The sequence below is a fragment of the Chelonoidis abingdonii genome, chromosome 4 (genome assembly GCF_003597395.2).
Source record: "Chelonoidis abingdonii isolate Lonesome George chromosome 4, CheloAbing_2.0, whole genome shotgun sequence".
NCBI classification, from domain to species: Eukaryota; Metazoa; Chordata; order Testudines; family Testudinidae; genus Chelonoidis; species Chelonoidis abingdonii.
This window is the reverse complement of record NC_133772.1, coordinates 76,195,161-76,221,389: the sequence shown is the minus strand read 5'-3', so window position 1 is coordinate 76,221,389 and position 26,229 is coordinate 76,195,161. Positions and strand designations below refer to the sequence as shown.

The 26,229-nt window shown below is 42.0% G+C and overlaps 1 protein-coding gene across 1 annotated transcript in view; it reads right to left on the bottom strand.

Annotated features, from left to right (window-relative positions):
• Positions 1–14,395: 14,395 nt before the first annotated feature.
• EXT2 (exostosin glycosyltransferase 2) overlaps positions 14,396–26,229 on the bottom strand; it is a 114,753-nt gene continuing 102,919 nt past the window's right edge. Inside the window, exons 11-14 of the mRNA XM_032790412.2 lie at positions 25,990–26,133; positions 24,552–24,680; positions 23,355–23,437; positions 14,396–16,478 (exon numbers count right to left, since the gene is read on the bottom strand). Coding sequence (XP_032646303.1) covers positions 16,340–16,478; positions 23,355–23,437; positions 24,552–24,680; positions 25,990–26,133 — 495 coding nt within the window. The 3' untranslated portion in view covers positions 14,396–16,339. The remainder of the gene's footprint in view (positions 16,479–23,354; positions 23,438–24,551; positions 24,681–25,989; positions 26,134–26,229) is intronic.

The following is a 26,229-nucleotide window of genomic DNA, read 5'->3' as shown; positions in this document are numbered from 1 at the left end:
AGGGAACTCAGTACAGTTCTCCTCCCCCATTAGCCCTACATGTGCCTTTTCCCTCATCCCCACCACTGAAATGGACTTACATCTGTCACTGAAAACGAGGTGGCCCTGGGCTACGTAGGGACAGTTCCCAGAAAGTCTCTGCCTTAGCCGAGGATTGTTGCACTCCACAGCCTTCAGCAGTAAAACGTGCTCCTTCACTTACACATCAGGCACAAGCCTCTTCTCACAGGGGAACTACAAACAGCCCCAGCTGGAGGCAGCGCCCATGCACTACACATGAGGAGAGCTGCTCTTCGCCACATTTTTAGTGAGAAACAAATATTGCCTGGGGGGGGGGGGGCAGGAGCTGTTAGAGGATGTTATCTCCACAGTTATAGAGGTGCACAGGATAGGACTGGGCCCAATCCAGCAGGGTACTGAGCACTCGCCACTCTATAGCCAAGACATGACATTAGCAGGATGGTTCAGCCCCAAATTTCACTTATCTTAAAATCCTTATTCTTTAGCGTCATTATATTTATGTTGAAAACAACCAATAATGCCCAGCTCTGCAACCTTGGCTAGCTCAACACAGTGACGGTGTGATCTGGCATTCCAAATGAAGTGTTAGCATGTTAGTTAAGCAATACCTGCCACTGTTTCAGATGCTCTCACTCACGCTCAACAGGAGCTGCCATCTGATTGTCACTTCCGCACAGGGCCCCAATGTTGATACCCAAAGTAAGGCTAAACAATCAGTGGTGACATTTGAAAGCATCAGAAATCACAGCTAGGCAAGGAAGCTTCTATGAGCTACTCTGAAGCAATTTTTTTTTAGTTTATTTAAGAATTTGTGTTTACCCAACTGTTAAATTAACTAGAAAATTTTTTTTTTAAAATCTAGCGCTTCCTTTAGCCCAACTGCAGATTGCTCTGCTTTCCATATGATCACAATGGCACTGCTGAGTCTTTCATGCCTCCTCTATATTGAGGTGCTGGGATGGCACTTTTAGATTCATGTTTATTCTCTTTATGACCCTGTCAATACGTCCTTTAGCTAGGGCTTTGCTCCGCTCTATAATTTGCCATTGTGATGATTTTGCTCTGGCCATGCCTTTAGAAAGGAACACACACCAGCCATATTTCACAAGACACAGGGCACCAGCGCACAAGTGAGCTCTTTGGGGCAGGAACTGGCTTTTTTGATCTGTGTTTGCACAGCTCCTTGTATACCAGAGCCCTGCTCCATGACTGAAATGGCTAGGTGCTACAGTACGAGAACTAACAATAATACCTGCTGAGGGAATTTTCAAAACAGCTCAACAGCTGTGTCTAATGAGCAGTAGAAGACTCGCTCTCTTGGGGCCTAGGACCAATGCCCACAATGGGGTTTTGCTGTCTCCTGTGCCCTCTGCTAGTATCTAGAGGCAGTTGATTTACAAAACTTTCCCCTGAACAGCAGCAAGTGTGGCCATACGGCTATGCCACCAAGAGGGACGTAAGCAGCTGCTGCCTTGCACAACCACCATTAGAAACACAAGAAGGGGCAGACATTGGGGTTTGGAAATGGGAATGGGCAAAATTGACAGCAACAGCAGCATGGTTTTTGAAGCTGGTTTTACAAGCAGCAGAATGTAGATCACTATCCAGGTGCCTGGCAGCACAGCTTTATTGGGAGTAGAATTGCTTTTGTAACAACTTGCAAACCTTTACTCATTAACTTTTGTCCCCAATCCCCTTGGTTTGCACACTGCTGTCCTCTGCCAATCACCAGGGAGAGCTCCCCCTGAGCCACAGACCACACTTCAAGAACCACAATGCTTTACTGTAATCCCACTCTAGGGGGAATGGAGATGCATTTGCTCCAGCTTTGGCACATGGAATTCGCAGGTCTCTGAAAGGATATGAAATTCCACGCTGCTGCTGCAGAACAAGCATCTTAAGAAATCACTGGGCTGTGTGCGTAGGTGAGTGTTGAGGCAAGAGGACTTGCTTACCTCCACACAGCAGATTCCAAAACTCCTCTTGGCCAAGCTCCTCACAGGCCGTTAAGCCAGCTGCTGTGCTTGTGTTGGTTCCTTTAAAACGTGCTATGAATTCAGAGCGTCATCTCTCAGGCATTAGTATTGAGGGGACCCCGGCCGCTCATGTCTAGATAATAAAACACAAGAGAAAAGTGTGTGTATCCATGTGTAAACATGTCCATATGTTCCAAGGCATGTGTGGGATGGATGTGCATTGTATGCAGACTGTATATGTGCAGTACGTAAAGCATGAATGCCCTGTATGTATGTATATGCAATGTGTGTTTAGCGTACATACCACAGTGTCTGTATGTGATCAGTGTGTACTGTACAGATGTGTACATACAGGGCAGAGCATGTGTGTTTCTACGGGGTGGGTTTTTTCCCCCATGTGTTCCTTTTTGACAGCGTACACCCAGACCTTGCAGTATGTTGTAAAACACTCTAAAAACAAACAAAGGCGAAAAGGTAGTTTCCTGGGAAGGGCTGCAAAAATAATCAAATAGCCATGCAGGATTGTGTTTATTTTGCTGTTCTGACTGACACAGCGAAAAGCAAACAGATTGAGCCCAAATGGGAACTGGGGCAGAATCAGCCTGAAACTCATTTGGCCAGTCTCACCTCTGCTGATGGTACTGCAGGGCGGTGAAAACCTGACCTTGTACCTAGTAATTCTGCTGGTAACATGATTACCCACCCAGTCCCACATAGCTAGATACATAGATAGAGCTAGGACTTTTATACTACTGATTTTGAAGGACAGTTTTCAGTGTATGATAATATATCAGTTTAGGTGTGCAGTGTTTGAAAGAGAGAATGGGAGAGAAGGAGAAAGAAAGAAAACAAACCTCAATCAATATTATTGGCCTTGCTGTAAAATATTGTAACCTTGTATAAACGCAACTTTTTTCTTTAGCTTAACAGCCTGGGGTAGAATATATTAAAAAAATAAAATTAAAAAAAAAAGTTCAGGAAAAAATGAGTAAAAAAATCATGAAAACATATTGCAATGTGAGGTTTGTGCCATGCAATTTTACTGCCTATACAGACATGTATTACAAGTTCATTATAGTGTAATATTAAAAAAAGAACAAACCGCTTTGCATCTTGGTTCTTTTTGAATTGTTTTGGGAGTAAGTTATTGCACTTAGAACTTTTTTTTTTTTTTTTGGTGAGGTGGGAGGGATTGGAATTTCTAAGTGCCAATTCTTTTTTAAAAGGAGTCAAAATGAACTGAACTACTTGCAGCACTGTCTGAGGAGGCCCAACTGTTGTTGTTGTTGTTGTATGCAATAAACTCCTTCTCTTCTCTCCTCCCAATTGGAATCTGTCTATTTTGTTCCTGACTCATGACAGATGAAATGTGATCAGAGGGGGCCTCCGAAATCTCACATTAATTGAAGTTGGCAAAAAATACTAACAGTGCCCTTTTGAACTGCTGACACAGTGCAGAATGGATTAGCCAGGGCTAGATTAACAACAGGTGGCAGCTCACAGGACTGCTGCCTCTACCCCCATACAAAGAGATTGTTAACAGCCAAAACCCAGCCATGGCAATACCCCACAGGCAAACTTAAAGCTAGTGAGTGCTTTTCGCACCTACAAAGAGTGCACTTTAAAGTGGCTGCTAGTAGGTGAACTGGAGAGCATGAGCAGACGTAAGTGGGTGGTATTATTCCCATGAGATAGTATCAGGAACTATTACTGCTGGGAGAGATCAAACCCTCTAAAGCTATAAATAATACCTGGCACTTCTCCAGCTCCTTCACCTTACGCTCTCGGAATACTTCCTAAATAGTAATGAATGAACCCAGCTGATAATACACCCCATTTCACAGATAGGGAAACAGAGGCATGGAATAGCGAAGGGATTTGTCCAAGGTCCCACAAGCCAGCAGCAGAAGTGGGAATAAAACCCAAGAATAAAACTCCTCAGTCCTATACTAACCAGTAGACCACACTGCATTTCAATAGGCCATTGGTTATAATAGCTCAGATATAGTGACTCTGGGTTTCTGAGGGACAAAGGGGAAACATGAGTGTATTGGGAATTAGCCTCCAAGGGGGCCACTTTGTCTCATGTGTCAGGTATTCAAAACTCACCTGCCACATCCCCTTTCACCATAATCACATGTGGCTAAGAATCCAGTGGGCACTTGCTGGGCCTTACCATGCAGGATCTCCTGCACTCTCAGCTGCTGCCAAGTTTCAAAAATGTGCTTGATGGTGATCAGACAAGATTCAGTCTCCCCTTAGCAATTCCCTTCAATCAGCATTAGCTCTTCCCACACCAGCTTGAGTGGATTCCCAGTTTGCAGCTTCTCAAGGGCAGGACTAGGCCGAGACTAGAGGCCATGGAGCAGGTTTTATCTCCTGTTGGTCCCTTTGCTCTGCTTTTTCACACCTTCTCCACGGTTTTTGCTCGGAGTGAAGGAAATTAGTGCTCGGTCAGGAAATCTTCTGTTGCTTCCCTTTGGGGAATCACCTCCAGCTGTGGCCATTTTTTTCCTCTGAGAATCTACAGACTAATCTTGCAAACTCATCAGGTTTGCCACCAGCAGCCAGTAACAGGCATTAGCCCAAACCGCTGCATTCCCGACTAGCTCCAAACTCTGAGAACGCTTGGATCGGGATCTGAACTTTGCCCTTTGAGCCCATGCAAAGCTGAGACGCACTCAAACTGCTGTGCTGCGGCTAAGCTGTACACTGCATTGTGCCCGCACAGGTGTCTCTTGTTTTGCCTTCAGGGAGCTGCCAAGTGTCACATTAGCTCAGACATAGCGTAACTGTTTTCCCTCTCACAAGGCACTGTGTAACTAACAATAAGATTCTGTGTACCCCTTGTCTATTCCATGCCATGGATTGGATCACTTGGAGAAAAAATTCCTCCAGCCCTCAAGCACTAGCTGTCAGAGTCTCCACATGCTGGCAAAGCCTTGTTTGTTGGCAGCTTAAACCCAGGTTCAGTATTTCCTGTTTTCAGGGGTCTACACAACCAGCACGAACATTTGTTCTTTGTTTGAAGGTTGACATGGAACGCTGGCCCCTTTGCTGAGCCATATGAATAAGGCTAATGATACCATTTTTTAAATTAAACACACCTACAGCAATGGAGCTTACATGTAGCGATATTTAGCCTGGGCTTTCTCCTATTCAGAGCACTGTACAGACAGACAACTGCACCTCAGCCATAAGAACCAGGAAGTATAGTTTTACAGCTAGGGAAATGAAGATACTGAGATGGTAGGTGCTCTGCTCAGCACCTGAGAAAGTGGTGGAGGCGGGATTAGACCACAGCATCTCCCAACAACCATCCTTTGTGGCAGAGGATAGTTTCCAACTGAAACTGCAAGAGGAATTTAGGGAGACAGAATGTAATTTCCCGCATGGGAATTTGGCCAGGACACCAGGGGTAACATCCCTTCTCTTTTGGCAAGTGTGACCTCGCTCTGTGTGTTAGTGTACTAGACAGCCAAAGGAAAAGCTATTTCTTCTATAAACTTTACTAGTCTAAACAGCTTTGGGTTCTTTTCCTCTTTCTTTTTTAAAAGCAATGACTAATCTTTAATAATATGGACCAATCACAACCTCCCCCTTGGAAAAAAGGCAAAATACATGAAAGCTGCATCTGTTTATGGCCATATGGCGCCCATGTGTTAAGGTGTTGCATTTAATCTGAGACAAATATGAGTTTACTACTTGTAAAAGATCTTCCACTTCCCCGTCTTAACTGCATAAATGTTCAGACTGTTCGTAACAATGACGAGACAAAGACAGACGCTTGCACCTAGTAGTTTACTCCTTTTGGTGCTTTCTTCCTGGACTTCACTTTTCAATCCTTTTACATTTAGATCTTTTTTCTACCCTGTAGAAAGTGGTCTGGATACACTCAGCAAGGGTAAAATTATAGGGCCAGGTCCTCAGTTGGTGTGAATCAGCACTGACTTCAATTGAGATACACTGAGGATCTGCCCCATAATTCCAGTAATATACAGTCACAAAACAACTCTCAATAGTTTAAAAAATGACCTAGGAAATAGAGTAAACCAGGTGTGAAATATAAGTATATTCATGAGTAAAACAGCTCACAGCTATATGAAAAGTGGGTCAAAAATAAACACACACAGGAAGGAACAAAGGGGCCTTTGATCTGAGCAGCTCAGGTTCATTGCCAAGTGGCCACAGGTGTGCACCACATGAGCAGGTAGGAGTGAGATGCTAAGTGATGACAGTTGTGCGGGTGTCCACCATGCATGGGTCACAAGGGGCACCTGCACCCTGGTTCCATACTTTGACATTTTATTGGTCACACTGAAGCCCATGACCGAGGGTCTGAACCCCAACAAAAATAAAGTGCAAAAGGGGGTGTGGCAGGAAGCAGATTTTTACCACCCAGCTGCATGCTCCTGGAACCCATCGCTTCTCATGAAGGTGCTTATACCCCACGCTTCTTGTGTCCTCGTTAGAGCCAACAGAAAATTCCAATTTGCTCCTCAGTCCAATCCCTCATGAAGCATCACTTCAGTCAAAACTCCAACAAGAAGTGAACTAGTCATTACGTCAAAAAATATTCTTGCTCACCAACATTAATCTTCAGTCACCATTTGATCGTGTTTATGGAAGCCTGGTGTTCCCTTCTCCATCCTTCTGTTTGTTCTCTCCCTCATTTGTATCTCACTCAAGTTTCAGGTTCTGACCCTGCCATCAGATCTTCTTGGTGGACCCTGGCAATCATGCTGGAGGCCCATTGACTTCAAGGGGCTCAGTGGAAGCTCAAAGATCCGCCCAACAATGATATGATTTCAGGACTGGGTTTCTGATTGTACTTTTTGGGGCAGGGTTCTTGTCTAGCTGTTTTGAGAGGAACACCTCTGGATGCATTACAGTCAACAATAACAGAAGTTTGCAGACTTACACTCTCAAAAGCGTCATTCTTCACTGAAAAATAAAACAAAAATGACAAAGAAACCAAACATACAAAAATTAAAGAGACGGTGTAAGGTTCAAATCTATGTTTTCTGTCTTTAAAAGAAGGATTATTTATTTACAAGTGTTAAATAATTAAAAATGGGAAGAATTCTAAAGATTGACAATTTTGCTTACTTTTTGCACTACACTTCCCTAGTGCAATTAAAACCATGTAGTCACGTTCACACTTGTGTACAGTTCTAGGCATACTTTAGCAGAATGGTGCACCATTTTGGATGCCACAAACATGCAGGAGAAAATTATTTCTTCAAATTAAACTGTTTCTATAGTTATACAAACAGCACTATGGAAACATTTCCAGCTATGTTTGGTTTTGGAAAAGCTTGTTTTTAAACCAAACCTACATTTGGGACTTGAACTGACCTTTGTCCATACAAAAGCTGCACTATATTAGCCCAGAGAAGAAGAGGTGCAAAAGGAGTGGGCAGGACGTGCATCACTGCTCCATCTTCCAACTAATGCAGCAACCCAGCAAATGATGAAGTGGATTAGAAGATTCCAATTCAAGAAACAGCATTACTGGTCCTTCTGTACCAGTTCATAACAGAATACCCGCCCATAAGTGGCAGGCTCCATACAAGCTCTGATTCATTCCTTTATGACTGAACTCATTTCAGAGCCATGCGTGCCAGGTTATCATTTCATATATGTACATAGGCACATGTGAGAGAAAGAGAGAATGAATGGGGAACTATGTGGCTAGAAGACTAGGGATGATGTATGAAGCCTTTCATCTTTATGCCTTGTATCACACAGCAACTGATGATGCCTGAAAATTACCATCCTATGGCTGTTCATTGTGTTATGTGAAATGACCAGCTCTTTATGGACAAATGGCCTCAAAAAAACCCCCACCTCACAACTGTTTGTATCATCTGTCTCAGCGAAGAGGCTAAGTGAATGGGTCACAGGGACTGAGTTTCTTTGCAGCACTAGGGGACAGTGAAAAAGGAAGCCTGCATCACTGGTGCCTGTTGTGTGGACAAAGAACTTTAATCCCCACTGCTGCCCATGCAGAAAAACTTTCAGCAGCACTACATTTGCTTTCAAATAAAGCAACCAAAGCAGATTTTAGTTTTACATGGCTGCAGACACGCAATAAGCAACTCTGAGAGAGGGGCCTAGGAATGGTCTGAATACCTGAAGCAGTGTTTACTGTCAACTAACGTAAAAAAAAAAAAAACCCAAACCAATCCCAAAACAACCAGGTGGCAGGGAAAGCACATGGCCCTGCACAGTTACTATAGAAGAGTAGTAATCCCACATTGTCGCCATCTCCCAAGGTAGGATCAAAAGGATTGCAGAGCTGTCACTCCCATCTGGAAGGGAAGGAGTTAAAGCATTCCCCTTTTCTCCAAGTAAACAGACAATCAAAGCGTTCAGGGATAAAGTCAAGAACATTTGGAGAATTGCTGCAACCACCTCCAGAAAATGAAGACATCAAGCAGGCAGCCTTGCAGCATTCCCAGGATTACTGCTGGGAATACCCATCAGGGCTGTGCTGTGTTTCCTCAGGTGGGTAATGCCCTGGCCACCACCATCACACCATTTCAGCAAATTGCCTCAATTGTTGCTGTCACCCCTTAATGAAAAACACAACTTGCCATGGAAGCAGCTATGACAGCCTGGCAGACACTGGAATGCTGAAGATCAGCAGATGCAAGACTGCTTAACAGCAGTTTACCTCAAACTACAATTACATTGAGCACACTGGGAACGATTCTAAAGGGTTTTAAACCAGGGCAGGCCATGTCATGTTCACACTGATAAAGACACAGTCCTGGGGCTTTCCAGTGCTCCAGGAAAATGGCACTCAAGACAAAAGATTGTCACATTGCTAAGAAAGGAATCAGATGCCTAGGTTCTGTTCCCAGCTTTGCCTATGAAGACTCTGAGATGTTGGGTAACTCAGCTTCTCTGGGCCTCAGTTTCGTCAACTGTAACAACAGGAACAATAAATACTGACTGACCTCCTGGAGGGGGTTAAGTGAGCAACTCACAGAGAGGGGAGTGGGAATGCTCTGAATACCTGAAGCATCTTCACTTTATTGCTTATGAGGCACTTGGACAGACACAGACACACACAAGTGTGATGCGAGGCTAAAAGCCCCACCAGTATCAAATGTAAATCTATACTGTCCTAGCTAACCTTGCTCTGAGACAGATTACAATGAAGGTGTCCCTGCCAGCAGGTATATGGGATCTTGGGGAGCAATCACCACACAGGTGGTGTGCCAATTAATTTCTTTATTAAAGGAAAAAGGAAGTGGTGGGAATTTAACAATGAAATACGATGGGATGGGGTGTATAGGGTGTTTACAATAGACAATGATGGGGGGGTTCTTATTGAACAGTGTAGGGAGTTCTAACAGTGGGGTGCAGTAAATGGGATTCAGCACAATGGGATACAGTACAGTTAATAAGCAACTCAACTTTATCATAGGAACAACTCTAGATACGTGTGGAATGCAAAACGTACAAAAAAGAAATGAAAATAAAATGGTGCTTCTATATAAAATGGTTAACAATCTTAGATAGAATGTATTAAGTGGTTAGTGCCTTATATGCAATGTAACACAATGGTATTATGTAAATAAATTATATCAGCAATATGGGTGATAAGTGAAATTATGCAATGTAGAAATTACTGACTTAATTTGTGAGCTGTGATAGAGAGTGTACCTAATGGCTGGGTCAAGGGACAGGAGGGGGAGGGGAGTGAATGATTAGAGTGAATGAGGGAGTGTGGCTGCAAGCAGTGAGAGACTTTGAGCCCTGCAGGTAGGACAATGGACTAGTGAGTTTTAAGCAACAACGGACACCAAACAAAGGAAAAAGAGGCAAAGGGTTTGGGAAGTTTCACAGTGGAGAAGCAGCAAGGGTTTGGGAAGTTCGGAGGGTGATGCAGATGCGGCGGGGGGCAGCAAGGAGTTGTAACAGGGAGACACGGAGAAGCACACAGAGGGGGGATTGGAGCGGGGAAAAACAGCACAAGTTATACAAGGGGAGAAGCAGCAAAAACCTATCTATCTTAACCAACAACTAGGCAAAACAACAAATTCACAATTCTAAGCAAAACTATAACAAGCAACTATACGGAGCAACAAAACAGCAAACTATAACAAGGCAGGTGAAATTACAAGCTCTATAATCTTAACAAACTATAACTTCTTAAACTAAAAACAAAACCTATGGTGCACCTTATGCTATGGGGAAGTTACGGAGGGCAGAGTGGTATGTGCCCAGATCCAGCTCCAAGGAAGCCAAGGGACAGTGGCTGCAACAGTGGATACAGCTGGAAGCAGAGAGCCCCGAGGCAAAGCCCACAGGGCAGAGCTTTAGCAGCGGCACAAACTTATTTTTAGCAGCAAAGTGCCGCGGAGTTTAGGAGAGGTTTTAAGACACAGACCAAGGTTTAGCTTGAGTCTGTGTGCTGGGGAGACAGAGCCAGCAGCTAAAATAATAAAATAAAAAATATAGAGAATTTCACAGAGATTCTTACCAGCCCCAAGGAAGCAGCAGAGGCAAAGCAGCAAGAACTTCAGAAGGCTAGGTACGGTCTCAATAATCAGGAGATCTCTCAGGCAGCAATTCGTTCTTCATGGGGGTTTCAAAAAAACGGGCGTATGCTCAAAATAAAACGAGAGCGAAGAAAGGACCCCCAGAACCCTGGCTGATCAGACCAGGCAGCAATGCAGGAATCTTTTTGCTGTTAGTTTCAAAAATGTCTGTTTTTAAACGCAAACTCAGGCAGTTTCCCACCAGTACTTTTGATTGCTCCTCTTGATACAGGGAGGAGAGAGGCAGGAAAAACTTTAGTGAGCACAGAGACGTGTCTAGGCAGAGTCCTGTGCAATAGGTGACTCAGAAGCACATGAGGCCTATGACTCATGCCCAGGACCTTAAAAACACAATAGGCCTTGCAACTGGACATTGTCCACCCTACACCGATCCCAGGTTTAACAAGGTGATAACAGGACTAACCCTTTGAACAGGGCAGTTGTCCCACTTAGCACAAGTGGCCATCCCTTTGAGAAGGGCAATGGCTCTTGGTAAACAACTTAAGGGGCCCTCCCTTTGAGAAGGGCAGTGGCCCTAGTAAACAACTTAACAGCCAAGGAGGGGCGGCCACAGGAGGAGAACAAGAACAAAATGGAGTATGGGGACAGCTGTAAGAAACAAAATGGAATAGGGGGATAGCTGTAACAGACAGAAGGGAGGAGAGGGGAGGTGGAATGCAGCATGAAGATCCTCCTCCTCCATACCCACATATGTTTGCAAATTGGGTTCTGGGAGCTGGATTTTTTTAGTGGCTTAAATGCTCATGTAAAGGGAGCTGCAGCTGTTTAGTTCAAGACCGTGCAGCTTCCATCAGAGAAATGCAGTTATTGCTAGGCTTGGGGGAAGGTTTTTTGTTGTTTTTTTGCCACAACAACTTTCTTGGACTCCCATCATCTGTCAGTACGGTTTGAACTTCTGGATGGTCTTTGCTCTCCTATTCTCAGCTCCTCAGCAAGTAAGACAGTGGAGCCAACTCAGCTTTTCCCAGTCTCCGCCTCACATATCATCTGCTGTAGGCACTAGACAGTGCAGTGTTGTCTTTCTTTCTCCCTCCTACCCCTGCTTTTACTGCAAGGGAGAGTCTACATGACAGCAGGAAAATTAAACATCCATCCTGTAGAAGTGGAAGCTACTGTTTGGTTTGGGAAAAAAAAAACCCTGCGGCTGTTCTGGTAAATTGAAAATACATGAGCCTTTAAAACTAATTCCAAGAAAATTGGAATACCTACATTTGTCCTGCCTCAATTCCAGTTCAGATCATTACAATCTGCCTCCCTGAATCAGCCCGCCAATTTTCACTTCTTGTAGTTTTGCTGTTACAACAGCAGTGATTCTTCACTGCAGACAAGGCTATATTTCATTGGTGGATGAGTAGATTTTCTGTGCGTTGTCGATAAACCACTTTGGGATGCTTCCGAGCAAACAGCATTCTTATATAGATGGCTATTACAGCGTAACAGACTCTGCTTCCATAGTGCATCTATACAAGCATCCACAGAGTGACCTCATTTAATAGAATAATCTGTCATCATAAAGCACAGGTCAATATTTTCAAACCCAAATGCCTAAAAGTAGCCTCCTAAATCCATACTTAGGTACCTTAATACAAGTGACCTGCTTTTCCAAAGTGCTCAGCACTCACCCATGTACTGAAAGCAAGGGGAGTCACAGGTCCTGAGAACCTTTGAAAATAAAGCTACTTTTATTTTCATATGGATTTAGGAGCCTAATTTAGGCAGCCAGGGTTCAAAGACATGACTATTGAGCTTAATATTAAATGCAGTTAGAAAGACAGTTGCTACAGTAAAGCAAATTCAAGTAACATTAGTGAAGATGCAACAGGGTGCTCAGTGTAAGATCTGGAGACAGCAGGAAAGCAGCAGTTCAGAACACTTGGAACTCAATCGGTATGTCCTGTAATCAGACAGCAGAGCTCTGAGGTGGGCAACAGACTAAGCTGACAAATCGTTTACATGGTCAGTGAGGCTAAAAATTTACCCCTGAGACTTTCACAATTGGTTGAGTAACCATCCCTCTTTGTCCTCCTGTACAAATAACAAGGTGCCTCACCATCATTTCAATAATTTTGCAGCATGCTATGTATTTTAATAAACACATTGCAGGGTCTCTGAACAGAGGGGAAACAAGAAGCTACTATTGCAAAGAATGCCACTGTCAAGATAGCTTAGCCACTTGCCCTTCTCCTAAGATCCAGGCCCTTCATGTTTGTAGCCTCCTTGTTTGTAAGAAAGTCTCTTTCTTTTATTCAGGTTAGTCATTTCAGAGGTGTCCCAAATTCTCTCCTGAGCACATAACCCTTAATGGTGCAAAGAGTGACCACTCCCAGTAAAGTGGGAAGGATTTTGACACATCCACAGCATTACAATTAAACCATTGAGTAAAAGGGAAGTCACCTCCCCCTCCAAAAATACAAACAAAAAACCCCCCAACCCTCAATGGTACTGGAAACAAGTAAAATCTACCCTCTCTGGAGGGGTATATGGGAAGAGTTTGTCCAGAGTAAAAGCTCCCACTGAAAAACACCAGCATCATTAACAGTTGTGAAGATGTTAAAATAGTGATGATTATTTCTAGAGTGTGTTGCGGATATTCATGTTTTAATACAGATTTATTTAGCAAAAAACCAATCCCTGCAGTTTTCCTTTCAGAATATTTCCACAGTTCCTTAGGGAATTGTGCACAATCACCCCTTCTGAAGTCAAACAATACAATCAATATTTTTGAACTAATCTTCTTTTAATATCCATATTGAACTTTTTTTTTTAATAAAACATACAAGCTGAACAGTTAACAATTCTCTTAATTTAATGATGGACAATAGAATCATCCCAACTCTCTCTCACACACACTTTGCTATTTTACAGTTTTTGAATCGTTTTCAGAAACACCACAACAATTATAAAGGGGTTGGAGAAGTGGCCCTATAGACTTGACAGCTGCCCAACTTTATATTCAGGTCACTTTCCATACCACAGAACGGAGACATACCATCATTAAAGAGAGTTTGGAATATAAAAAAACACCTGTGAAATGATGCAGGACAAAATATGATGGGTTAATTGACATAACAGCTCTTGGGCTTATCAAGGAAGAGACACTTGCTCAAGCCCACATGATCTTGGCCATGAGGGGCTGTTGATCACTTAGTGTGTCAAAACTAGAGATCACTTTAGGTGGTTTCAGAGAGACAAGCTGGGTGAGGTAAAATCTTTTATTGGACCAACTTCTGTTGGTGAGAGAGAGACAAGCTTTTGAGCTACAAAGAGCTCTTCTTTGTCAGGCTGCCACCCACCACTTCTATTTCTAGGCCACCATATTCCCTCCAGTCTGAAATCTGCCTTGTGCTATAAGTGTTTGTGCAAAAGCTACATGTCACCTTTGCCTATCAACTTAAGGAGGAACTACCAGGTTGCAGCAGTTTCAAGACTGTGTGCATGGGAGAAGTTTTCTCTCTGGAACACTCCCAAACCTCTGCCATCCTGAGGTTAGCTCCACCTCTGGGGTCAGTTCAGTCACATATTCTGCTGTCATAATTTCCCTTTTAAAAACAAGCTGCTTTATGGAAAGTGAGCTGCAGTCTGTTATTCTCAAGCACAAGAACATAATTCAGACATAAACTAACAGAGTCAGGAAGTAAGTGCATGTGTGGAGGCTGCAGGGAAGAACTGCTCAGCAGCAGAGAAACAGTGTTCCTCACCCAGTGGTACCCCCTGTATGCAAAAAGTCATTAGCATTACCAACATCGGGACAGCTATTCCTGCCATTGCCTACTACCATCCCCCACAGCACAGTTAGAACTTAGCAAAGACTGCAAAATCCTAGAAACAAGTCTTAGAATTTATTGGTAATTAAACATTCCTAAGAATGAGACAATTTAGTTTACAGACACCTCCCTTGAGAGTTCTAAGTATTCCCTCACAGCTACTGTTCTAACAGGCTTCTCATTCCCAACACCTCCACTGTGTTGGGCAATGAGGAAAGTTTTACTGGCATGACACAAACAGGGAGCAGATGTTTCCTGTTTCTGGCTTGACTTCCATTTGATTTTTGCCATTGCTGCCTGTCACTCCCGAGGCAGGAGGATGAACTAAGAGTGCTAACACTTGCCCTGCTGTTTGGGGTTTAGCAGAACTATAAGAATGGTCATACTGTAACAGAGAGATGGTCCATCAAACATGATGCCTCCAACAGTTGCAGTATTGGATGCTAGTGAGGAAAGCGCAAACTGCTCATAATGCACCAAATAGATGGACACTATACCACTTGGGCAAAGAGGAGACTTCCCCTCTGGTTCCAGCTTGGGAACAGTTTATATGCTGGAGCATGAGGACTGATCATCCTTGAAAATTTAATTGTCTCTAGTGTAGACGGTTAATATTGAGATCAACTTAAACCATGGAGAAACACCTTGACCCTCCATAACAAATGTCTAACCTTTTAAAAATTATACTAAGCCATGTGTTCAAGTAAGATCCTGTGGCAGTGGGTTCTATAGGTTAATCACTGGCTAACCTTTGGCAAGTCTTCAAATGAGGGCAGCTTGTATGGGTTTGTTTGCTAAGTACACCTCCACCCCGATATAACACTGTCCTCAGGAGCCAAAAAATCTTACCGCCTTATAGGTGAAACCGCATTATATCGAACTTGCTTTGATCCGCTGCAGTGCGCAGCCCCGCCCCCCGCGTTATATCCGAATTCATGTTATATCGGGTCATGTTATATCAGGGTAGAGTATGTGTTAATATACTGCACATACACACACCAGCTGTAAAGTGGAATTCCTGCAGATTGAGGTGTATGACAATCTATCCTACAGCACATTGTTTTCTGAAGAGGGTTCACATATACCAACATCCATTTTAGCGGTTACCCCAGTACATGGATATGCTATATGAACAAACAACTGTTCCATCTTGATAAGGAAGAGCTTTGGGGAGAGCAAAACATAGTAAGGCCAGAAGATACATTTTCCTCTCCATAAAATGTCTTTTATATTGAATGGACTTCTCGTCTATGAGTATAGCAAAAAACCTGAGATTTATACATACATATGAGAGGTGTAGTGATTGTAGGGATATCTAAGTCTTTAAATTAAGGAGACCATTCCCTTGGCTGTGATCTGCATCAATTCCCATTGAAATATTTTTCATTTAATGCAAAAAGGTTTAGCCCCCTAAACCCTACAACAAAAGATTGGATTTTTATTTTTATTTTTTAAAGAAAAACATTGATCTTGCTAAGCAAAAAAGCCAGGCAGGGATCTTTGTTGCTCAATTACTTAAAGCCAACAATTAACCTCAATGGAGGTAGGCATGCCAGCCTCATAAGGGGAAAAACAGGCTGGATACATGTTGTAGCCAATATTGAAGGCAGTTGGCATTTATACTGGTAGTTGCATCAAACCAAAAGAATGTATTTAACAGAATGGGGGAGTCATGCAAGGCGCCCCTTAACACAGCAAGATTCTGCTTTATTCTTCTATATAAGCAGCCTCCACTGGAAAAAAATGTTTGGCATTTTCAGTAGACCCAAGCATAGAGCCTGTCCTGTGTGTGTGTAATATAGAAATAGCTGCAGTGCTCTGCATTACTGTTCTGTGTATTGTGAAGGACGGATTAATATATCAGAACCTGGCATTAATCCTCTTCCCCTCAGTTATAACCCACACGATGGCATTTTCCTTCAAGGCCTAAGGCTCATCTTGGCACTGGTCATCTTCTTTCTCTCATTGGTTTTTATACTCAAGTTTGCCTCCGAGCTGCCTTTTACAAACTGCCAATGTTGGGGAAGCTCTTCAGTTTCTCAGGGAAGTCATCTTTGTACAGGACAGGATCAGCACGATGCTCCACCACTTTCAGGGGCATGGTCCCAAAGACAGAGGCAAACTTATTGATGCATTCGGACCTGTATGAAAAAGATAGCAATGTAACTAAGTGATCACGCCAGCTACTAACTCCCACCCCAAAAAGAACTCGTTAACCTTTCCTCATGTTCTTGGAAATATTTCATCCACATTGGCTACTAGGAAATAGGAGAAGGAGCCTCACTAAACAGAGGGTTTGGAAGAGGGCTCTTTGATTTATCCATTTAATCACAGTGAAGAGCAAGGGGATGCTGCCAGCAACACATGTGCACATGGAGGTCAAAGCTTCCCTTCTCCCTCCCCCTAGAATTCCAGTCATTCTTAAAGCAACACATGCTGTAAAGCAGAACAGATTAGCTGCCAACACATCTCAAAGTGCCACTGGTGGATCAAATTTAACTCATAATGAAGGTTTTGCAAAAACCATGCATTTATGAAACTGAAGACCTATGCAAATGTTTTTTCTGGTTTTTAGACTCCATCAGAAATGAATTTTCTTTACTAAATAAACAAACATTCCCCTATAAAGTTAGCAGCACTGATTGTGCTTGAGATCCTAAAAGTGAAGAATAAAAACACTACAAAGTGAAACTGACTAGTTTATCTGTCCATATGAAGCAAAACTGAACAGTAAAGCATCAAAATTAGTGAAAAATTAATTAGATTTCTGATTATTCTTTCACTTGTAATAACCTCAGGTGTCAGTAACAGAGTAAAAAAAAACAAAAACAACCCTCCCTGTTAAAGTGCATGATTTTTAACCTTACAGTCCCTCTTTAATCTTTTCATTGCAAGGCTGGGAGTGGGGGAGGCAGAGTAAGGAAAACCTAGCTAATCTTATCTCAGCCAGTGCTTAGCTAATTTTAGGTCTGTGTTTAACACAACAGTTTTAAAAAGCTTCTGACCCTGCAAGTCACAGCAAGTAAGCCTCCAAGATGCTCAAGCAATGGACAGCCATCCACAAAATAAGGAGTCACTGCTTCTTTTGCTGATCACAGATTAAAAGAACAAGAGAAAAAAGCAGCAAGTATTTTGGCTAGAGAAACAAGCTAAGACTGTGCTCCAACAGTGGTGTGGTGCAAACAGTCTCAGGGCAAGTCTCTCCCGCTCTCCACCCCCATGCTCACTTTCAAACCCTTCTAAGGGTGAGGGGGTCATTCAATCTCCAGGCTAGCTTTCCTGAGCAGAATTGGCCAATCACACCAACTAAGTGTGACAGTTTTGCAATGGGGACTGCTTTAGCGCCACCCGAAAAACTCTCAAGACTGGATTTCAAAAGTTAATTCTTCATCTTTTAAGCCATCCTCTAGCTCCCTATTTAACTACAATAAGAGTAAACAAATGAAAACAGAGTTTTTGGAAGTGCTACATTTCTGCACAGTTGTTTTCAACCTGTAATAGTCACTCTTGTACCGGCTTAAAAATGTGGAAACGGTTCGAAGCTAAGCAATGCAGATGATTCATATTCTGCCATTGTCCTCATTCCCCCCCCAAAAGGTGTTCAAATCCTTACAGTAGGAAACAAATGAGAAGGAGTCTGGAGGGTAAGATGGGAGCAACAGTGTGCATCACAGAACACCTGATAAATTGGCTCAAATATTCTCTGCTCGGGAAAGGCCCAGGCCTGGAACAGTAAGGGAACTGTAGGTCAGGACTGAGGGACAGAGATTGAACCAGCTATCCAAAATGTGGACTAGTCAGGGCTGTTCTAGGACCTAGTTAGGGTGCACTGGTAGAGAGAGGAACCTGGGGACTAGAGGAGTAGGACTAGAACAACATGGAGTGCAGCAGATTAGGATTCAGGGTCAAGATTTTCAAAGTGATGTTTAGTACCTCAATTCTTGGGTGTCCACTGAGCGACCACCAAGGGCCTTGATTTTCAGAAAGTGCCGAAATCCACCCTCTCAAAAACTGAGGCACCCAGAATCACTAGTTACTTTTGAAAATCTTGGTTGGGGTACATCACCCAAGTTGTGTGTTGAAGTCTTGCAGAGGGAATAGCAGAGTTCCAGGAGCTAGATGGACTAGAAGGACTGTGTGTGAGAAGTTTGTACAACTGCTGTCCCTCAATGGCTTACGGAATACAGAGCCTTTCACTTCTAGGTTACTGATTCAACAGATACGTCCTGTGGTTTATTATCTCACTAAAACAAATAGGCAACTGATAATGACTGAAAGTCATTGTAACATAGCAACTGTTTGGTGGCCTGCGTGGAGTCAGTTAGTTGTCTCAGGTGTCCACATCATAAAAGCCACCGTCACAACTGGCACTAAATGGCAGCCCAACAGCAAAAAACAAAACTGAATGGATCCTCTTCTCTCCAGAGGTCATCCATCGAGGTCAAAGATTAGGCAGAATGACAGAAAACAGTGTAGGGAAATCTTATACTGCTGTGGCTCACGCTGTACTTATTCTGGGGATAGACTATTCAATGCCAATATATCACATATAACCATCATGAAAGCTGCTTCACTTTTAAAAGAAATTATAAAAGGAAAAATCCAAATTAAAATCCTTTATGAACCTTCACCTTCACTCACAAAAGTCACTTCTCAGCAAACATCAGAACAAGGCTGAAGAACAGCATTTTTTTTTTTTAAACCAAAAATGTATCAGACACAAGTCACACAATGTGTCTATGGGGAGAAGTGCCTCCCCAGGAGGGGAGCTTTCATCTCCTGCATGGAGTTTAACAGGCCCAGCTTGCATTCTACAGGATCTACCACTTCTGGACAACACAAAACAACACAAACACCTAAAGCATTAGATATTTTTCGCTCAGAAGCCAAGAAAACAAAGTAGGTCATCTCATACAGAAGGGCAGGTGTTTTGGCTGGCTGCTTTCATAGCTCTGCACATTTAAATTAACACACGCATCTTTGCTTCCAAGAATTATTTCATCTTTTTCTTACTTTGCCTACAATAGAGAATTGTGCTCAACATGAAATTAAGTTAGTGTGAATTGAAAAACAAGATCTCAGTTGACTTTTTAGCAGACTGGATCAGCCTTCTGGACAATCAAGCCCTTGAATCAATTCTCTCCCCTGTAACCACACCTAATTTTAGCATAACCTCTGAGACAAGAAAAGAGTTCAGTTTTCATCATCTAGTCACTCTTTTCTCCCTGCTGAGACTGCCAACAATGGGCCCATTCACAGATGGTTTTGCTGGGTGATCATCTGTCCTCAAGGAATAGGATGAAGATCACCAATTCTTTTCACGTGTCACTAAACAGCCAGCATCTGGTATCTGTGGGTCACTGTGCTGGTTTTGAAAAAGAAACCCCAAAGCAAAAACTCTGTACTTCCATTACTAGCCTTGTACACCATCCATTTCACAACAATAGATTGATCCCCAGTCATTTGGGCCTGGCACTAACTCATATACCAAGACCAACATGTGTCACAACTTCTGCATTCCAGGGAATCAGTAGTCTGGTATGCAAATGGACCTGTTATGGAACACTGTCATATACCCAAGGGCATCATTCTGGGCACTGAACATTACATAGTTAACTATAAGAATTGTTCTTCAAAGTTTCTTGTTGTCAAGGGCACCTCTCTCATTTAGAGTCTCTCCTAACATAACAGAAGGCAGTTGACATATCTGACTAGTGTCTGCATGAACTATAGGTATGGATGCTAAGCCCTGAAACCAAATCAGAGTTCTATCCATTGCTAAGTTAATGGGAACTTGCACTGAGAATCCTGTGGTTTATTATCCCATTAAAACAAATAGGGAGCTTATGGGATTCCATAAAAAACAAAAAAAAACCCTGCAAGTTTTTCAGCTAGCGCTCACTAATTTCAAATAGACAGTAGTAGCATGGGACTACATGGACCCTGGCAGTTGGTTGGTATGTCAGCTCACACCTTACAACAAGTAACGGTTTATACTGCTGAAGCCAGGTCAATCTAAACAGTAAGGGCAATCTTTAAAATATAAAAATCAAGTATGATTATATCCCAGTTGTGTGTCACCTTGAAGAACAACTGCGGGGAAGTTGCTACATTTCTTTCTAAATTCCTCTAGCTGGATAATCAAGTAGTTTTATAAACAAGTTTGATTTGCTATTACTTTTTGACACTTTCTCCAGCTTAGTTATCTCCTCTGCTGGAAACTTAAATGTGGGGAAGAACACAGTGTGAGAGTATACTCACTAAACGGTCAGTAACATTTTACTTTTGGGACACCAATATTGTTACATGATAGATAACATATCCTTTTGATAAAATTATAATGTCCTTTGGGACAGGGACTGGGTTTTTGCTGTGTGTTTTTTTAAAGGGACTAGTATAGAACCACAGATATACAAGACTGGAAGAGGCCTGAGAGGACATCTAATCCAGTTACTTGAGCTGAGGTAGGACCAAGTATACCTACATCATCCCTAACAGACGTCTGTCCAATCTGCTCTTAAAAACCTCCAGTGATGGGGATTCCACAACCTCACTTGGAAGCCTAGTCCAGTTCTTACCTGTTTTTATAGTCACAATGTTTTTCCTAATATCCAACCTAAATCTTCCTTGCTGCAGATTAAGCCAGTTAGTTATCTGCTGTCATACATACAGTGGATACAGAGAACAACTGATCAATGTCCTCTTTATAACAGCCCTTAATACATTCGAAAACTTATCAGGTTCCCTCTCAGTATTCTTTTCTCAAGACTAAACATGTCCAGTTTTTTTTTTAACTTTTCCTCATTTGTGTTGCTCTCCTCTGGACTCTCCCCAATTTGTTCACATCTTTCTTAACATGTGATGCCCCAAACTGGACACAGTACCCAGCTGAGGCCTCACCAGTGCCAAGTAGAACGGGCTAATTATCTACCACATCTTACATATTACAGTCTTATTAATACACCCCAGAATGGTATTTGCCTTTTTCACAACTGCATCATATTAGTGGATCACAAACTGAATATGAGCCAACATAACCCCTAGATCCTTTTCTGCAGTAGTACTGCCTACCCAGTTACTACCTATTTTGCAATGGTGTATATGATTTTTCCTTCCTAAATTTTAATAAGGTCCTGGCCCATAGCAAACTCCTAGGTGTTACTGCAATACAAACAATGATGATAATAGAAAAGAACTACTAAATCCATGTAGTCCATTCCTCAGCCAATACAGGATTGTTCCCTACAGTATATTTTCTAGTGCTTCATCCAGTTTACATTTAAATTTCACAAGGCTTCCATACTCCTTCCTTGAGAAATTATTCTATACAATAACAGATCTCAGTGTTAGGAAGTACTTCCTGATTTTCATCTGACTTTTTCCTTTTCTTAATTTAATCCCTCCTAGAGTAATATATTCCTGTAGCACTGTGAATAACTCATCTCTGTCCTCGGTATTTATACTCTTCAGTACCTGAAGATTGTTATATCTCTAGTTAGTCATCATTTAGCAAAGCTGTATATACTTAGCTCTTTTAATCTCGTCTCATAAATCAATCCTTCCAGCCTACTAACCACTTTTGCAGCTATTCACTGAACTCACTTCAATATGTCAATATCTTTCTAGTAATGAAGAGCACACATATGAACAGTGTTCCAGGTGCAGTCTCAGCACAGCAATGTGGAGAGGGTCTGTATTTGTTATGGTGATAAGTGCATTAAAAAATATCTACAGCTAGACAATTTCCTTCCTGTTTCATGACTTGATGCCCCTGCAGCTAAGACTTGCATTGGCCTATTTTACTCCCCTATCAGCCACAAACATGTCTAATTTGTTGTTTACCATCATCACTAGTGTAGATATTCCAGGGCATTATTGCTTCCATTGTTTCTTCCTCCCATGAAGGGGAGACATGCGTGCATTTCAGATTATTTTTCTCCAGATGTGTTTGTGACCAAATGCATTATTCCATGCACTTGACAAAGTGAGATTGACTGATAAAAAGTAGTCTGAACATAAAATATGCAGCAGTATAACTGATTTTGGAAGGAAGGAAGGATCATATGTACTAACCACTCAGAAGACTATAGCCATGAGCCCTACAGAGGAGACACAACAGTCTAAAGAGCTCATGTGGACATGCTTGTGGTATGTAAGTGTGTCAGTTCTGGGATTCTGGCTAAATTTCAAACAAATAACTAAGACATAATATTTTATTCTCAGATAGCCTGTTACATACAAGCATCTCAAAGCACTTTACAAAAGGTAAGTAAATATTTTCCCTGTTGAGAAGCTGAGGCACAGAGAGCTTTAGTGGCTTTCCCCAAGTTACAAAACTAGTCAACTGCAGAGTGCAGAACAGAACTCAGATGTCTTCTGATTCCCAATATTTTCCTCTAAACCCTTTACAAAACTGCCTCTCCATATACATATCACCTTTCAAAAATAATTCTCCTTGTCATATAATGTTGCAACCACTGTTAAATAGCTGCCATGTTCAACCACACAGGTGACTGCACTTCAGCAAGAGAAGTGGGCTTTAGGATCTTTGGAGAAAAGAAATTGTATAAACACCAGTTATTACAGCATCAATAACACTTTCCCTTTATCAGTCATTTTTATCCTTGTTAGCCAATTGCTCTCTGACAGTTTATCAACTTCCTGTGTTTTTAAAAATGTTTGAATGCTCATTACATTTAAATTTCCATCATAAAATGAAAAATTTGTATAAAAAATATTGTTGGTAACCTAAATTTCATACAATCTATGTGTTTTACAACCAAGCTGTTGAACTGGGTGCCCTTTCAAAGCTCTTCCTTTAAGCAGATTACTTGTCACTACAGACCATGTGCAGTGTGCCCTATTACCCACTGTAGGAATGACCAGATTTAGACAGCAATTTCAGAGTTCAGGAATATCGACAGTGTGCACTTTTAATCCTAATTTCAGAGAGACCCAGAAACTGGCCCTGGGAATCACAGTGAGGCACCCTCAGCAATGAAAGGAGGCCCACTCACCTTTCCACCATGTGTGTCTGGTCCAGCGACAATCCATCTATGGCTGTGCACTCTGGACATTTAAACTTCTTTCGTGGGGTCACCTGCACAAAGGCACGACAGACGTCATCGACAGAAGGGATATACTTTCCAACCAAGGGAATTAATAGCAATGCCTCTGAACATGCCTGCAGTGTAAGTCGAGCACTCCGGAAAACCAAAAAAAAAAACCCCATGCCATTCCCCCATTCAGCTCCATCTGGCCTGGCTAACTGCAAAATTCACAGGGGCCTAATAAAAATGGTTTGGAGGGATTTTGCCTTCTGTAACTAAAAAGAAGTGGCGATGACAAGCTCCTTAATTCCTGTTTAATGACTGTTTTCTCACTGCCAAGGTCCCTGTATAAACACCATTTGTTCTTGCAGCCATAACAGTGATGAAATATAGCTTCCCATACTTCACCGTAACCTTAATCCAACAGACGCTCTTTTGCTCACTTGAGTTAATAGCTGACTGGCAAACTCTGCAAGACTCTCCGAATTGCACTGAGGTGCCAAATTACTCTACAGTGCCCTTGTACAGCTCACAAACTTTTTCAGAAAAAAAAAACAAAAAACACACTTTATCTTCTAAAGACTTTTCTAGGAAACACAGCCACCAGTCCTGGTAAATGATGATAGACAGGCGCGAAAGCGGACCTTGCTAATTGAAGTAATGCCTGACAGCCTCTAAATCTCATTCCAACTTGACACACTTTGAAATGAATGTACAGAATGAATGTCCAGACCTGAAAACATGTCGAAATATGTCAGGAAATTAATTCAGGGATAAAAAGTTCATTTAAAACTGATCTTGCAATTAACATTCTTGCAATTAACATTCCTATAAATCAGCTGTTGCCAGTCACGATACATAGGGCCAGGAGTTTTTCTCCCTGGTAGTCTCAAAAAATATTTTTTTTTATGATTTAACCTATCCACTCTGTGTAGGCAGCCACAATGATCAATAGTCAATCCTGTGTTCCCAATTGGCATGCTAGTCTCAATGAACGAAGCTATTCCTACTGTGGAAGGGAAACAGAACCATTTCAGAGGTAAATGAGAGGAAGAAAGCAGATAAAGGAGGATATTCAAAACCCACTAAACTAAACTCACATATTAATTTGTGACATTTTTGCATTAGAGAGATACATCAGATAAAAGTTGCTGAAAATCAGACCTTAATAACCGCTTTGCCAGTAACATTTGCCACTAGAAAATTCATGGCGATATCTTCACAATTCATGTGGGCGTCCACCCAGTTCTTGATGTCTCCAGGCATTTTGTAGGTGTAAAGGTAGTTAAAATACTGCAGGATAGAAAGGTGAAAGAGAGGGAAGAAAGGAGAATGCAACTTTAAATACAATTACAGTGACTGCCTGCCTGCAAAATATTCTAGTTATTGGGAACAGTAGACAACTAAGGAATGGAATGTGAGCAAACTCTGCTCCTCACAGTCTAGTTGTTGGAGCTGCATTTGTGACATTTAAAAGTAAAAGAGTTGCTGCTTCCTTTTAGCCAGTCACAGCTTTAGCCTGCTATGCACAAATAAGGAGCCATCTTTGTGTGCCTAACAACTATGCTTTCTTTACCACACCATGTGTAGAAAAAGGAAATATTTCTGCATTTGCTTTTCTTCTTTTAAAACTTTAATTGCAATCCTATATTCACTGTGCAACAACACATCCCACAAACGTTTACTATTTAATTGTGTTTTTCTATAAGTTCACCAAAATAGTTCTAGACAGAATAGTTGTTTCTATAGCCAGAGCAGGAGAATACAGTTTTAGGAAGGTCTGCAACTTGCTTTTGGATTGCTCTAGAAACTGTAACCATAGCCTCACAAAATGAACCCCAAACAACAGAGCTACAGATATGGACCAAAAACACACCCCCATCCTTTTAAATATTTAATATGGTGATTGTTGAAGTGTCTTCTGCACCTCCATGTACCTTGCTCACTCTTAGATTGCCTGCACCTTCTCATTTTCTAAGAATGCATCAGGTAATATTTTGTGCCTCTACAAAAATGTGTATAGAGGACATCACTGACAAAAGACAACAAAGAGGAAAAGGGGGTAAACATTAGAGCCCAATTTTCAAATAGGCCCAGTTTATTCTGAGTGGAAGCTGCTGAGCCCTTCTAAAAATCTGGCCATTTTATTTAGATGGCCAAGTAGAGGAGCATCTCTTTGAAAATATGGTCCTTTATTTACAAACACAATCGCATTGCCATAATTAGAGTACGATTGCAAGGGTTGGAGAAAGACATTTGAAAGTTCATGTATAAGTCAAGAGTTTCCCAAAAGTTGTATATTAAATTGCAAGCTCTTCAGGGCAGGGAGCACATCTTGCTCTATATTTGTACAGTACCTAGCTCAATCTGGGTGCTATCAAAATATAAAAAATACATTGATTTTTCATTTTTTTCCCCTATTTAACTCCCCCACCCACACCCACATCATTCACACAGTACCCTCCTGTGCCATCAATATTATACTGCTTTTAAAAGTTTTGCAATGCCATCTATAGTAAATGACCAAAAAGGCAGCACACTAAAACTTATAGGACACTGCGTAGTCCACAAGCTTCCTAACTATCTTGGAAATCAGTGCTACCTTGTGATAAAAAGCTGCTCCAGTAAGCACCATGGAGACTTCATTGGTCCACTCTGATTCATACTTCCATTTGTTCATCTCATGGTCCCACAGATGCAGGCGACCTGGATACCCAACCAGCCTGTCGGGAAACTCCCGCCAAACCTGCAGAGAGTAACAGAGGTGTTAAAGCCAGCAGTGGCACAAACAGTGAGCTAACTCACTTGAGATGATTCAGGGAAGCTACTTAGAGAAGTTATA